The following is an 11,868-nucleotide window of genomic DNA, read 5'->3' on the forward strand; positions in this document are numbered from 1 at the left end:
AAATCCCATCCGTTGTATCATGAGACTGTTCTTGGAAGGCAACCATTTTTGTAGGTTGTCCCCTAGAGATGCCTCATATCAAAGCCCTTGTAGAAAGCGTTCCACAGTGCCTGAAACCAAGATGAAATTGCAGTGTTATGGGGACACTTTAGTTCGTACAGTAGCCAAGTATGCCATTAGTTTAAAACAATGGGGGAATGGGGGAGGAGGGAGGAATGTTCTATGATTTATTTATTTGTTTCCAGTAGCAGTGGAAAATTTTCTCTGAGCAAAAAGGAGGCCTGAAACTGACCCCATCTGCCAATTATGAATCAGCATTAACAACAAGCATAATTCCATAAGAGTTTTCAAGTAAACATACCATGCTCCTCAATGGCATGGAGCAAAGCTAAGTGCAAATAAGACTCAGAACTTCATTACTTGACCTGTACTCGTGAAAGAGCAGACGAGGTATACAAAATCTATCCAAATTCTACAAGTCTTTGTAGCTTCTTGGGAAAAAATAACCAAGAATATCACACCAAATCCTTTTTATTTTCCAAGTCAGCAGTGGGTCCAGAAAAATCACGACTTCTACAGGCAACAAAACTCATGAATCATCAAGTGGCAACCTATAAGCTACTCCGGCTTCTGTCCTACCTTTGACTTTTTCCTACTTTTGCTCAGATGGCTCTTGGAAAATTTCCTGCAAGTTTCCGAAGAATCGAAGGCTGGTAGCCTTAAGAGTTGTGCGTCAGCTGAATTCCATAAAATAACAGACCACAAAAGCACAGTGTAATTTACAGTTATATGACAGGCAGAGATGATGTTACTTGGACCAAGTGTTTAAGTATGCAGTCAGAGCCCAGGAATGGAGAGCTGTTAATGTAGGATGTGCATCTGGATTTTAAAATTATACCGGCAATGATTTTCAGAGTTGGAGCTGTAGGTTGCTAAAGACATCACTGCCTGAAAGCCCAATGTCAAAATGACGACCCCCATGACAGAAGGACCATCCCATGCTCACTGACTGTTAAGCAGGACAATTATTCCAGGCCACAGTTTAAAATAAAATCCCCAAAGAGTCCATCCTTAATTTTCAAATGCACAGATGTTCTTGGGTTTATTATCCAAGCCACTCATTCTCCACAAACCAAATCAGATTATTGGAATATCTGTATTTGGCTCATCTCCTCAAGGCCAGGTACACTGTTCACTTTCAGAGAATATCTAATAATTGCTCCTCATCTGACCTCTAAAATCTGATTACCCCAGAGCATCAGGAAACTTCCTCATGCCTGGGGGTTCTTTGTAGCAATCTTCTTAAGCCATTTTGAGCAAAGGAGTCTCAAAATTTCACCATGTGATGGTTGCCTTGGCCCCGACGGTTGCATATAACCATCCCCCCTCCTTACACTCAGAAGTAGCAAGGGGGACAGGCTGGCAGGGGCGGGGGAAGGAGAGGGAGGAAGGAAGAGATGGAGGTTGGAGGTTTTGTCATCAGCATGAACTTAGAGTCACAGTCACCTTTCAAGAGAGCAGTTGTGACTACAGGGACCAGGGCAGAGAGCTCCTTAGAGCGGTATCTTCTTTAGCAGAGCTTCCCCACAAGTTCTATTTCAGTGTGGACTATGAGCATGCCTCTCAAATAGCTTGGCAAAGGGTTTTAAGGTATGAGTAGTTGCTGGTTGGGGAGGGTTAAGTCAATAAGAAGGGAGGTGTGTGTATCGGGGGTGGGGTGGAGGGATGAGATTCCTTGGCCTGCAGATAGAAACTAAGCTAGAGGTTCCTTGACAGAGGCAAGTAGAAAGGGGTATGGAGAGGAGGGGGAAGAAAAAGCACAGAAGGCTTCCGAGGAAACAATAGATCTAATACATCCCCTAATTATCAAACCAGTGATGTTTCTTTACAGATCCAGACTCTCTCCTGGATGGTCTAACCAGATCTAGAAAAGCAGGTTTCCTCTGGAGAGGCCTTCCCCAAAAGCAGGCTTTACTACTGTGAAAACTTGAACCAAAACAAAGTTGTGTGATTCATCAGGAGGGAACGCTGTAACAAATAAAGCCAACTTTTTTTCCCTCCAACACTGCTTAACAGTTAGTCACAAACAAGGGCTGCCTTGGGCAGGCTGACTAAATCAACAGATTCCCTACCCTAACCTGTCTAGACAGTTGTTAATATGCAACCGGTTTGACACCAGTGGGCTGACAACGTGAAAGGAAAGCTATTTCAGAAAATGAAACTCTGGCAACATTTTGGCTTTCTTAGCTTGTGAAATAAAAGGAGGAAAAGATCTAGCGAGACCCTTCCTGAGACAGTCTCATTAGGGATGAGGGAAAGGATGCACTGAAGGAACGCCTTGCGCTATGAATGCGTGAACTGTGTGTGCACTCAGAGACAAAGTCGAGGGTCTCTACCGGCATCCTTGGACAGCAATGGATTGTGGCCACAGAGACAGCAGAGGCCAGCACCTGGAGGAAAACTCACCTCCTCTAATAAGGGCAGAAGAGCAACTAGTAACAAAGGTACAGTCAGAGGATCAGCTTTGCCTCTCCGCTCCCTATAAGCAAACCCAAACCCCACTCGCTAAAGCAGCAACTGTTACATCCCCGCCTCAAGCTGGCAAATCCCGCTTCGGATCCTGGCAGAGGAAATTCAGCCGTTCATTAGCCTTAACAAGCTGCTGTCACTGGGTGAAGTTACATGAACAGCCACACACCAAGCCTCTCGCAGTCCTCCCCAAGGACAGGCTGGTTTCTTCAAGACGGACTATGCGAGTTCACACTTCCAATGTGCAAATCCAGATTGTCTTCTTGGACGTTCCATGGTGCACACTGGAGTATTTTTAAAGAATACCCATACGCCCCCCCGCCCCCCCCACCATCTTTCCTGCAGAGTGTCCCTTCAGCACTTCCTAATCCTTGCTGAGAAAACGACTGTTTCCGCAGCAGATCTAGCACTTTCCATTGACCAGCACTTTCTTTATTCCACTTCACAAAGCCCAGGGAACTTGTCACCAGACCCACTTTGCCCTCAGTGGGATGCCTAGCCAACTTGGTATCAGCGCCCTTCAGCATCATAGGACTTTCTTAACTAGTCCTCTAAGACAAAGTCAGAGGCGTGGAAGCACACACCACCCTTTGTCAGAGGCTGTGCTTCTAACCAGGGAGGGACCCCCCAAACAAAAAAGAGAAAACAAGGATACATATGGAGACATTGCACTGGGGAAATGTACAGTGCATGGTCAGCATTAGAGAGATACATCTTCCCATCGTCCTCCTAGATATCCTTGAGTATCTTTTGTCACTGGGCTCCTCTCCCTTCTGCCCAACTTCTCATCTCCAAATCAGTTTCTATCTTTTATTGACAGTCGCTAGTTACTGGGAAAACACTCTGCTATGCTCCTACCTCCTGACCCCCATCTGACGGTCGTCAGCACCAGTTCAAAGAACTGAACCTGATTTAAGGTACCAAGTAGGTAGAGCTCCAACATGTAGGGACGCAGTATCCTGTCATCCATGGCCCATAAAGCCCCAGACCAGCTTCCCACCCGGTTCCTCCGAACCCCAGAAGTTACGCAGGTCTGTGCTGGGGACAGTGAGCCCGACAACGTGTGCGCAAGGATGTGTGTTGGTGACTGAAACGCAGGCAGCTCAGACCGGCTGCTCAGCTCAGCACACTAAGGGGTTAGAGGGTGGGTGGAGAGGTAAGCGCAGATGACTGTTTCCGAAAACATTTTAGACAACAAACAGCCAAAAAGGGGGTAAAAAATAAAACAAACAAACAAAAAATTCAACCCCAAGCCCACACCAACGCAGCCCCTGCGTCTCCGCCGCCACCACACGATTTACACAAGTAATTTAAATCATTCACCTGCTGCCAGGTCTCCTCCAGGGATGGCAAAGCTGAGAAGTAGCCGGTGTCGTGGACAAGTTGTAGCTCCTGGAATATACTATAACTAGCCAACACGTCCATGCTGCTGCTGCCGGGCAAAACGGGAGGAGAAACCCTCCCCCGAACACAGTTGGGTCTGTTTGTTTGTCAGTCTGTCTGGCTCACCCCCCAAGAAGGCAGACATCCAGTGGCCCTTTTGTTTTGTTTTGTTTCAGTCAACTAAAAAGGAAAAAAAAAAATCAATGCAGGAGAGAGGAAGAGAGGAGGTGAGAGAGGAGAGAGTGAGTGGGGTGGATGGAGAGAGGCATCCAGCATGTACAAGTGCAGACGGCTGCCAGGAAAAGGGGACTTCTCCACGGGAGTAACAATTCCCTTCCAGGGCTCTAATCACTCCAGCTCGTGGATCAGGAAGGGGGATGCAAACTCACTGACACGAAGCTGCCATCTATTTCTGCAGCGCTGTTCGCTCCTAATGCAATCTTTGCTCTTTATTTTGGGAGGTTGCATTTTTTTTTTTTTCTCGCGATCGCTTCTCTCCCCCCCCCCTCCCCTTCCCTCCCCACCCCCCACCCCATCCTGGCTAGTTTGTAGTCTCTCCCCCCCTCCTTTTCTCCTCCTCCTGCTCTTCCCCCTCCCCAAACTACCCCCCCCTCCGCCCGGCGCTCCGCGCAGCCGTGGGATCTCGAAGGAGGGCGTCCATTAGGCCGCGTGTGACCATGTAAGGTAAACAGGGGGCTCATGAAGTCACTGAGGACCAATGAGGAGCGCGGAGCGGGGTTCGGGGCGGGGCTTGGCTCTGGCGGCGAGCGCGGATTGGCAGACTGCGGATCTCCCTGCTGCCTTACAAGGCGGTGCGAGGCGAGCTATTTTTAGAGGGCTATATAAGGGGGCTGAGGCGGCTGCGCGGCGGCCGGGGAGCGCGAGCGCGAGGGACGGGGAGGGCCGCGGCGACATTCACGCCGGCTCCCGGGACGCCGAGGCGGCCGGGCTGGGGCCAGCGGCGGCCTCCGACCCTCGCTCCGGTGCCTGGCGGAGCCCTGGGCGCCTGGAGCTTGCGCCCCTCGGAGGGGTGGGGTCGCGTGTCGCCGTCCTGGCGGTGACGCGGCCGGTCAGGAGGTGAAAGTCCAGAATGCGGGGTTAGGATGCCTCCTGGAGGAGGAGCGGGGCGGGAGCCCAGCGGAGCCGCCGTCGGGGGTGGGGGAGGAGGCACTGACACTTCCTACTCTGCCTCCCTCCGGGGCCCGGGGGCGGAGAGCCGCGAGGGAGAGGCGTGCAAAGGAGGGCCTCACTTAATATAAAACAAACCGAGGGGGGGAAAAAAAAAAAGCAAAAGTCACCAAAAGCCCCCTCACAAATTGCCCACAACCCACCCGGACGCTGGAAAAAGCGCCCGAGGAGGAAGTGGCACACAATGGAACCGAACAAAGGGGAACAGCGTCGAGCGAGCAACCTGCGCCGGCCCCCCCGCGCGCAGCGCGCAGTCCCCGCCCCGCCCCGCCCCGCCAACGCCACGGTGCGCGCCGCCGCCCGTCCGCCCTGCGCTGGGACCCCGCGGGGGTTCCGCGCCGCGAGCCAGTCTCCCAGTTAGGGTTGATCGAAAGGGGACGTTTCGCTGGAGTGTGAGTCACAGAGAATGGAAGACGCCTGGGTAGACGCGGAGCGCTGGCAGGAGCCGGCAGCTTGGGGACGGGGGGATGGTGTTCAAATCTGAAGCTCCCCGAAGTGGCGTCGGGAGAAGTGTCTGCCGAGCTGCGGTGGTGAGAGGCGGAACCGGATCGGACTCTGGAGCTGGCGTATAGAAATATGTAGATGGAGATACTTTTATCTCTTACATGAAAACTTTGTACGACACACTTTTTTTTTTTTTTTTTTTAGGGTCGACTACTTGTTTGACCTTATGTGGTTAGTGTCATTCAGGTTTCCCCAGAATGCTCTGTGAGCTGAGCTTACATTTTTGGAATGACTGCAGAATTCGGTACTTACTCAGATGAGAAACTTAATTCTGCACGTAAGGAAAGAAACACATCCACCTTAATCGCATTTCTCAGCTTTCCCTCCTTCTGAATATGTGGGACTCCATATCATAATATTTATGAAATTCTGCTTTATAGAATTAGCACAATTCGAAATTCAGTACTTGCCAGGGAAAATCAAACAAGAATTACTGGATTTGAGGAAAGTCTAGTTTATTTACTTTGTGATGTCTGGAATTCTGTTGGTCAGATCTACAGCATCTATTGTAGGAATTTAATCGGCATATTTGCTGGAGTTTATGTGCATGGGATGTGCAAAGATGTTAGTGCATTTAATATTATACATACACGTTTGTGGTGCTAGGGGATAAATGGCATAAAAAGGTTAAACGTCATACATGAATAGGGTGATACCATGCTAGCATGCGTATGTGTTAGCACCAGTATGAGAAGGCCTCTCTTTGAAAGGCCAGATGGGCCTTTCCCAGAAGTAGAAAACCACTTAGAGCCATCATATCCCAATTAATGCATTAACTTGATCCTTATGGTCACTGGTGCTGCTGCTTGCTAGCCATGTGACTTTGAGCTTACGGGCTCTAATTACCCATCTCAGAAATATAAAGAGTGGTATCTGCCTTGCCTGGTTGTTATGAAGAATCAAAGTAACATTTGTAACTCACCTAGCATTGTGTATGGGGATTTTAGGTAGATTCCAAATGTTAGCTATCATTATCTCCTGGCTTTAGCTAAATAAACTAAATAATATATCTGAACTAATCAGACCCCTGGGGGGACATACCAGAGTCTTAGAGAAAGAGGAGAGGTAGAAGCCCCTTGCCAGTTGTTATAAGTATTACAAATGTAATGTTCCTATTGCGTGGGGGGATGGGGAAGAGGCCACTGAAAAACACTGGGGTAGAAAACAAGTTCTTCAGTGAATAGAGGAAGGAAAGGAACTTAGACATAGGGAACTCAAGAGGCAGAAGGCAAGGCAAAACCAAAGCATGTAATTTGATGTTTGAACTCAAGTGAACTTAATTTCTGTTTTTCGTATTACACCATTACCATTTTTTTTTTAATTTGACAGAGATCACAAGTGGGCGGAGAGGCAGGCAGAGAGAGAGAGAGAGAGGAGGAAGCAGGCTCCCTGCAGAGCAGAGAGCCCGATGTGGGACTCCATCCCAGGACCCTGAGACCATGACCTGAGCTGAAGGCAGAGGCTTAACCACTGAGCTACCCAGGTGCCCCCACACCATTACCATTTTTAACAAAATATGACATTCTTCTTAACTTTTAAGTTTGAAGATTTTACAGGTAATAGTTAACTAAACACTTCCAGTGTGCCAGCCTGTATGGGCACTTAGTTTTTTACATGCAATGTCTCATTTCATCCTCACGACAATGTGAGGTAGATACTTTTGTTATCTCCAGCTTTATGGGTGAGAATACCCAGGCTTAGAAATATCAAGTTGGTCAAGGTCACACAGCTAGGAAGCAGCTGAGCAGGGGTTCAAATCCAGAAGCATCTGACTTTCAAGACTGTGCTTTATGGGGATCTCTGGGTGGGGAAAGCCTTTAAGTGTCTTGTTTCAAGTCAAGATTTGTTTATAAAAATGCTTGGGCATAGAGAAGGGGGCTTCCTTTGAGGTTTTTTCTCCATGTAAATATCAGTAATCCAGTATACAGAAGAACTCAACCAAAATCTTATAATATAAATTCTGAAGACCTCATTATGACTTTTTTCAAAGCTTTATAGAATATTTTAGAATGCATTCTAAGAGATTTATGCAGTGAGACACTCCTAAAGTCACATTTTTAATATCAGTCATATTTATCTACTTTTATGGCCTTGAAACCCTAGGTTCACATTGTAAAACACATGCAAAGAATCTGAATGTATAAAATAATCAACAAATTAAGATCACAAGGGAACTTCGGCAGTCAAACAAACCGATAATAAACAGCATGTCTATAAGTACCACATATTGAATGCCTTCTCTGTACCTGGCATTTTACACATGTTCTTCTCATCTGGTGTTCACCACAATCTTGTGATGGAGTGGTCATTGCTTGATTTTCACAGATGAGCATATCAAAGTTCAGAGAGGGCGCACAATTTGCCCATTACTGTAAGTCTGTTAAGTGGTAGAAGAAGATTAAAATATAGGTCTGAATCCAAGATGACTCCGAAGTCTGTGTCCTCTGCATATGTTATCTTATAAGACACTAATACTACTTTTAATAATATTACCTTCTGGAAGTTATCCCATAGGAAACAGCTAAGAGTAAATAATGTTAACCTGCCTCCCCCAGCAAAACTAAGAAATGGAACTATTTTATGAACAACATAGTAAAAATGTAGTTTGTAAATAAACACAACCAAGACATCAGACTGTTTCTACTAGAAGAGTCTGATTCATTAGTACAGGAAGTCCTTATTAGCATTGTGTGATTAACATTGGTAAAGCCTCCTTAAAATAATTCTATTTAAAACAGGGACTAAATTTCAGAGAAATTGGTGAAAAGTGGACTTTATTTGAAAATAAAACTCAGTGCTATTAAAATATATTTAGCCTATCTTCTATGGAAAAAATTTATGTTGTAAGTACAACTATGTGCTAATTATGGAATGAATAAACAATAGATCAAGAAGATTATTGCTGGCTTAATTTTTTTCTAACAGATATGAATCACCTCACAACATGCTTTATTTCATATTTGACTTCTAGGCCATAATCAAAAAGAGGGTTGTTTTGTAAAAATGTTTGAGGGCTTCATCAGTTTTCCCAGGGATCTCACTTAATTTTTCGATATTCGCAGTATTCTCTTCATTTCTTCTGAAACATCAATATAGTCATCATCCCTGTTGACTTTACCTTCACTTGTTTGTTTAACTCTGTAGACCCTCGTTTGCCAGTTCCTTTACCAACTTCACTTTCATTGATACCATGAAACCTTACACCTTTTGCAAGATTTGCAATTTCACTTCACAATAGAACTGAATATTTGCATTGAGTCATAAATGGTTACCACAATGGGGAGTGAAGGAGGGGAGTCTAATGTTTAAAAGATTTTTGGACAGGTAACTGATTTATAGGTTGCCATATCATTAATAAATATTTTGATCTACTTATGACTTTTGCTTCCCTTCACAATCTCACTACAGTGAAAGAAAGTGTGAACTCAGAGAGCATGCCTGTCAAAGAGGTGGAGGTTAGTAAACAAGACTGAGAGACACAGATTGAATCTGGAAGAAAAAGTATGTGCATATGTGTCATACAATAAATGATGTACATATGTACATAGAACCAGAGAGTTGTTTCATGCTTGAAAAAAAAGATGGCATCTTCTTCAGGCTTCTCATATCTTAGATAAAATATTCCTCAAGGATAGATATCTCCTTTTGTTTTCATTTTGTACTCACTTTCTGCTCATAATTTGGTTTCCCACTTGTTCTGCCTGCAGGGAAAGAATGTACTGGCTACAACCACAGGAGCCTGGTGCGCATTGTGACAGTTTCGGTTGTTTTGTCAATACAAAGACATTGTAGTTATAATTGTATTTTTTGTGAGTGTAGTTAGCATGGGTCTGGCTCCCTGGATGTGTTCAATATTGAGACTCTGACATGTTGAGGTTTCTGGACATGATGGGCAGAAAGAAAGAGAGAGAGAAGAAGGAAAGAAGGAAGGAAAGGAAGAAGGGGGAGGGAGAGAGGGAGGGTGGGAGGGGAAACCTTGGTCTTAATGAATTAACCAAAATTTCCTGGCAGACAGTTTACTGATCTCCAGAAAACATGCCAATCTTGCTGTTGGTTTTTCAGAATTCTTTAGGTATATTATAGCTTAATTTAAAAAAAATTGTTTAGTGGAATGTTAAAGCCAACCCTGAATGTTGAATTCTTCATCATATTGGGTCACACTAATGGGGTAAAGAGAGGACCTAAGGTGCATTGCTGGTGATGGCATGTTGCTCTGATTCAAGTTGTCTGTTGCTTAACAAAAATTGACTTACCATAGTGATAAAGGTAAGGAAATAAAAAATTTCTTTAAAAGTTTATTGTCAGGAATGCCCTGCCCAGAGCTTAGAACTGGACAGTTAATGTTATTATGACCTATGGCACATAATTCCTATGGAGAGCAATATCTGTAGTCACTTTTCCAGCTTTAGCCACCGGGCCTTAGAAGTGTCAGTATCCTCTAATGAAGGACAAAATCATCATCTAAATTCAATGAGTTATTCAATATATATTATGTAAAACATTCATATTATCCAAAACATTTGGTCATTTAACATGCTGTAGAAGGCATACATTGAAAACAGAGGTAAAAGCAAAGACACATTACCAACATTAGTGGTATTATATCTCAGAAGTTTGAAAAGGCATTGGAAATATCTAGTCCAACTTTCACAGACCACTACTTCCTTCTGCAACATTCCTTCCAGGAGATGCCCAGTTGCTCCAAAGATGGGGAAATCCCAGCAGGCTCTGGTATAAACCACTATGACTGACCCAATCTCATTTTCTTCATCTAAGAATAGCCTCACAAGCTACTCAGGGGGATCTGGACAAAGATTTTGGGAAAGAGGCCAGCAGAAGATGAGAAAAGATTTTTAAATAATAAAAAGAATTTCTTTGGCTATGTAATGATAGAAATGCCAAGACAGTTGTGAAGCTAGTGAGAAATTAAGTTGCTAATGTTTTTGGGATTAGTAATAACCCTTTGCAGCATGTGAGGCACAGTTTGTACAATTGTGTGATATTTCATCCTGAGTATTTTTTTGTTGTTGAGACATGTTGAATACAACCCAGCATTGCTATTAATATGTTATATATCACTGTCAATATTTTATCAGAGTATTATCATTTTTCTTTTAAACATGCCATTTCCAAAGGTTTGGTACACACTTAATGGGATTTAACAGCAAGTATCTCAGATTTTGTAATAGAAATCAATGGGAGATTAGGATTGATTTGATAGTCTCTGTGCCGCAAACTTTGCTGACAGTGACCATACCTTTAAGTGAGAGATACCTATTCCACAAGTGCCCAATGATGAGTTTTCATGTATATGATAAGATCTGGGTAGTTGGAAAGATTAATAATGTCAGCAGCAGTTTTTTGCTGACTGGTTGCTCATTTGAATTTCCCTGAATTTTCTTTACCAGAAGGATGCTCATTTGAATGGTTAGAACAGTCCGCTGAGTCACAGTGTTTAATATTGGTTACTGCTCTTTCCAGGAGTTAGCAAGGCGAATGCCCTGGCCTTCCACTTAGGTGATCTAAATGAGGGTTTGGGAGGTTTGCTTCAATGTCCACCATAGCTTCACATCCCTCTGTCAGCTCTCAGCTCTCCCTACTGCTCTGCAATGCTCACAGACCATCCTAAGCAAATGTGGTCATGTTTTACAGAGAGTCATTACATCTTGGCCTCTCAAGCAGGCTGGGTCCCACATAGGACATGCTCTTCTGCTTTGCTTCAGTGGTTGATCATTACTTGAGAAGGTAGGGCAATCCTACTGATGAAGGCCAAAAGGCAGCGTAACTCTAAGAGGTTCACTCCCTCCATCCTGTGTGTCCAAATGTGAAATTCTACCCAGCTCTCTTTGTGCCACACATTAATCTGTCCATGGCCTTTCTGTAATACCGATTCTTGAGTGCTGAGGTTTGTCTGTGTTAAATTGATGCTGAGTGTAAATGTCCTTTCCACATGTTCATGAGCATTGGTCCCTTTAGAGATGAGACATTTCTTTTAAGATTTTATTTATTTATTTAACACAGAGAGAGAGATCACAAGTATGCAGAGAGGCAGGCAGAGAGAGAGGGGGAAGCAGGCTCCCTGCTTTGCAGAAAGCCCAATTCGGGCTCAATCCCAGGACCCTGAGATCATGATCTGAGTCGAAGGCAGAGGTTTAACCCACTGAGCCACCCAGGTGCCCCGAGATGAGACATTTCTAGGGAACATTTGTTTGATCACCCTACAGAGAATCTAATATCTATTATAGTACACATAAACTTTTTAAA

The 11,868-nt window shown here is 44.6% G+C and overlaps 1 protein-coding gene across 4 annotated transcripts in view; it reads right to left on the minus strand.

Annotated features, from left to right (window-relative positions):
• Positions 1-4,440, minus strand: part of KLF7 (KLF transcription factor 7) — a 90,828-nt gene extending 86,388 nt beyond the window's left edge. Inside the window, exons 1-2 of one of the 4 annotated variants that reach the window (XM_047720957.1) lie at positions 4,302-4,429; positions 3,853-4,092 (exon numbers count right to left, since the gene is read on the minus strand). In XM_047720957.1, coding sequence (XP_047576913.1) covers positions 3,853-3,954 — 102 coding nt within the window. In that variant the 5' untranslated portion in view covers positions 3,955-4,092; positions 4,302-4,429. Of the gene's footprint in view, positions 1-3,852 lie in introns of all 4 variants that reach the window. The other 3 variants (XM_047720961.1, XM_047720958.1, XM_047720959.1) reach the window with 3 other exon arrangements.
• Between the last annotated feature and the right edge of the window lie 7,428 nt (positions 4,441-11,868).

Source organism: Lutra lutra, chromosome 3, assembly GCF_902655055.1.
Source record: "Lutra lutra chromosome 3, mLutLut1.2, whole genome shotgun sequence".
Lineage (NCBI taxonomy): Eukaryota > Metazoa > Chordata > Mammalia > Carnivora > Mustelidae > Lutra > Lutra lutra.